Source organism: Adiantum capillus-veneris, chromosome 11, assembly GCF_014529385.1.
Source record: "Adiantum capillus-veneris isolate H3 chromosome 11, ASM1452938v2, whole genome shotgun sequence".
In the NCBI taxonomy this organism is placed as follows: domain Eukaryota; kingdom Viridiplantae; phylum Streptophyta; class Polypodiopsida; order Polypodiales; family Pteridaceae; genus Adiantum; species Adiantum capillus-veneris.
In genome coordinates, this window is record NC_140941.1 from 63,037,502 (window position 1) to 63,040,369 (window position 2,868).

At 45.9% G+C, this 2,868-nt stretch overlaps 1 protein-coding gene across 1 annotated transcript; it reads right to left on the reverse strand.

The window, feature by feature from the left end:
* Window positions 1-376: 376 nt before the first annotated feature.
* Window positions 377-2,361, reverse strand: LOC147447337 (uncharacterized). The gene has a single exon (XM_086523171.1). The coding sequence runs from the start codon at window positions 2,095-2,097 to the stop codon at window positions 430-432; it is 1,668 nt and encodes a 555-aa protein (XP_086379297.1). The 5' UTR covers window positions 2,098-2,361; the 3' UTR covers window positions 377-429.
* Between the last annotated feature and the right edge of the window lie 507 nt (window positions 2,362-2,868).

The window sequence follows — 2,868 nt, forward strand, 5'->3', positions numbered from 1 at the left end:
GTGCCGCTATGCCAGTGGGAGCATGGGTGGATCTTCAGAGGGGCAGCCTCATGGTGACCCTTGTCCCTCATGAATGGGATGGTATGTATTTTACAAAGATCTCAAGATAGAGAGTTTATAGTAATGGCTATGAGAGTGAAAGACAAGGGTGCAACCATGTTTTCCACAAGATGTTAGAACTTGACAATGTGTGAAAGGGTACAACCTTTGAAAATTTCTCCTTATTTATCTTTCTTGGACCAAAATGGTTGTGTATTTCAAGCTTCAGTGTAGACTAGAGAAAGATACTGTATATTTGTGAGATTTGAATGTGTGTCTCTGTGTGTGTGTGTGTGTGTGTGTGTGTGTGTGTGTGTGAGAGAGAGAGAGAGAGAGAGAGAGAAAGAGGCTGTCTCATATACATATACATTACACATAATATGCTGAATATCAACTCCTTCTAGAAGAGCATGGAGATTTATGGGAGAAAGCGGGACGACAGCTAGTGGAGCGAGCAAGAGCAGGCCGATCCATGGCGGTCGTAAGGACTTGGCGCGGGCTCACGGGGTCACTAAGATGGCGGCTGAGGAGGTGGCATACAGCATGCGCAACACCGGGACTATCAGGCGGCCCTCCGGCTGCTTTCTTCATGGAGGAGCTGAATTGCTTGCACAGATTCATGTGTGTTCGCACTGCGTCTTCCATGGGAACTCCCTTTCCTAGACGATGCCTTTCCTCGTGCACCGCCTCTGCGCACAGCCCGCATACCCAATGTCCCGAAAAGATGTCTTTCACATGCTTTACATAACCTGTTGTACACTCTTCTCCCATTCCACAGCACTCACATGCCACTTCTTTCACTTCTAACAGTCCTGCATTTTCTGGCATTCTCCCTACTCGTTGATTTCTGCGTGGTAGCGGCGAGGCAGCCTCCGATGTCTTCACTTGTCCTTGTGCTACCTCTTTTGCCTTTGAAGGAGTCATGCTTGTCTGCACTTTAGGTTTGTGAAGCTCTTCAAATGTCTTCACTGGCTTGTCAGCTATACCTGGGGTTCTTGATTGCGGCGTAATTATGCTGGCCGGCCTTGCTCTTTCGACATGCGTGCCAATCCCATTCAGAGCACTGGAAACTCCTGGCTTTGTATGTGCTTGGCGGGATGCCGCCGGTAGTGGCGGTGAAGGAACCAGATGTGTAGTTTCTATAGGCTTCTTTGAGCTATGTTGGATTATTTCCAATGCTTGTTGATGATGTAAGTTACCTGACTTGAAGTTGGCAATTGTCCCAAGGGACTCCGGATTCATCTCGATACTCGGAAGTGGCTGATCAGCCGCGGAATTTCTACCCCATGCAGTACTTTTTGTCGAAGATCGAGGAGATAGCCAAACAATCAGCATTTCTTCCCCCTCCATGGTGGCCATTTGCTCCACATTGCTCCAATTCCTTAAGGTCACTTCCACTTCTACTAAATTCTCTTCACTCTTTCCTTCATCTGTTTTAATCTGGCTGTCCCAGCTACCTTCAGCTCCTGCCATTTCCTTGCTACCCTTTCTCTTGCTTATAACCTCTTGTACACACTCATTCTTTCTCACCATGACTTGCCCTTGCATGAAACTTGCCTCGGACATCACCCGTTTCATAAGAGAATTCCCAATTCCCCTTCCTCTTGCCCTTGGGCCGTCTAATTCCGACCTCTCATCCAATGTAGCTTTGTCTTTCAAGCTTAACATCGAAGATTTCATCTGCTGATCATTGTACATTGAGTGTTCCAAGTCATCACCGGTTTCTTCGAAGACTCCGACCTCCAAACTTTGCCTCTTCAAGTTGCATTTTCTGTCAATAACCTCACCTACCCTCAAGATTTTCTCGACTAACAAGCTACCTTCTGTACACATATCAAGGTTTTGGGCTTTGCTTGATTGTATTGAAGATATCTTCAACATATTGCTCTCATCCTCATGATGTGCCTCGGTCATTGCATTTTTCTCGCCCCGGAAGCGTCCAATAGTATCAGAGTTGGCTTCAAGGAAAGTGGTTTCATCTTCTTTCAAACAGCCCTCATTGAGGGCATCGGTCACTGCGTCCGACGCTTCTCCAAAAGTGTCTTTCAGAGGAGCCATTTGCTGGCCTTCTTGAAAGGCAAGGATATGTAGCAATACAATTATATCAATACCAAGGATGCACCTAATTACTGGAGAGTGAATGCCATATAGACTTACTATGCAGAAGCTGAGTATAATTATAGTGAAGTTTGCAATATTAGTTCAGAAGTTGCGTAGAAGCCGGAGTTGCTAGCAGGCCGATATTTATCTGTTGCCAAGCCTGTTGGCAGCAAGCAAAGGAGTGCCATATTTGCAAAGTGTTCTGTGGTATTGAGCTATGTGAGTGGGATCATTTATTAAGCTCATGATGAACATACACCACTAGCTTACAAGTTCTAACAGCCATTCTTTTTCTATCCAATGAGCTCTCTCTCTCTCTCTGTGTGTGTGTGCGCGCGCGCGCGCGCGCAAATTATGTGTGTGCATGTGAGTGCTCATTGTTTTACCACCTTTCTTTGAAATCACATGCCAAGCCTTTGCTTTGCTGAGAAAGCAAGCTTTTTTAAGTCACGCAATTGCAGATCAATATCTCACCTACACGATCCCTAAACTACAATACAAAGTGGGCTCACGATATTGGCTTGCCTCTTTGAAAGACAATCCCAAGACACCTCAAATATTTGTGTGTGTGTGTGTGTGTGTGAGAGAGAGAGAGAGAGAGAGAGAGAGAAGGGAAGGGGGGGGGGGGGGGGGGGGGGAGAGGCACAAGAAGATTTAGAAATTTTCTCATGTAGAAAAATGGAGTCTTTCTCATTGTTTTTCATACAATGCATAACATCATGAGCTTCT

Bases quoted from the DNA above. Each gene is read 5' to 3' on its own strand.
- LOC147447337 (XM_086523171.1), bottom strand. From the start codon at position 2,097: ATGGCTCCTCTGAAAGACACTTTTGGAGAAGCGTCGGACGCAGTGACC.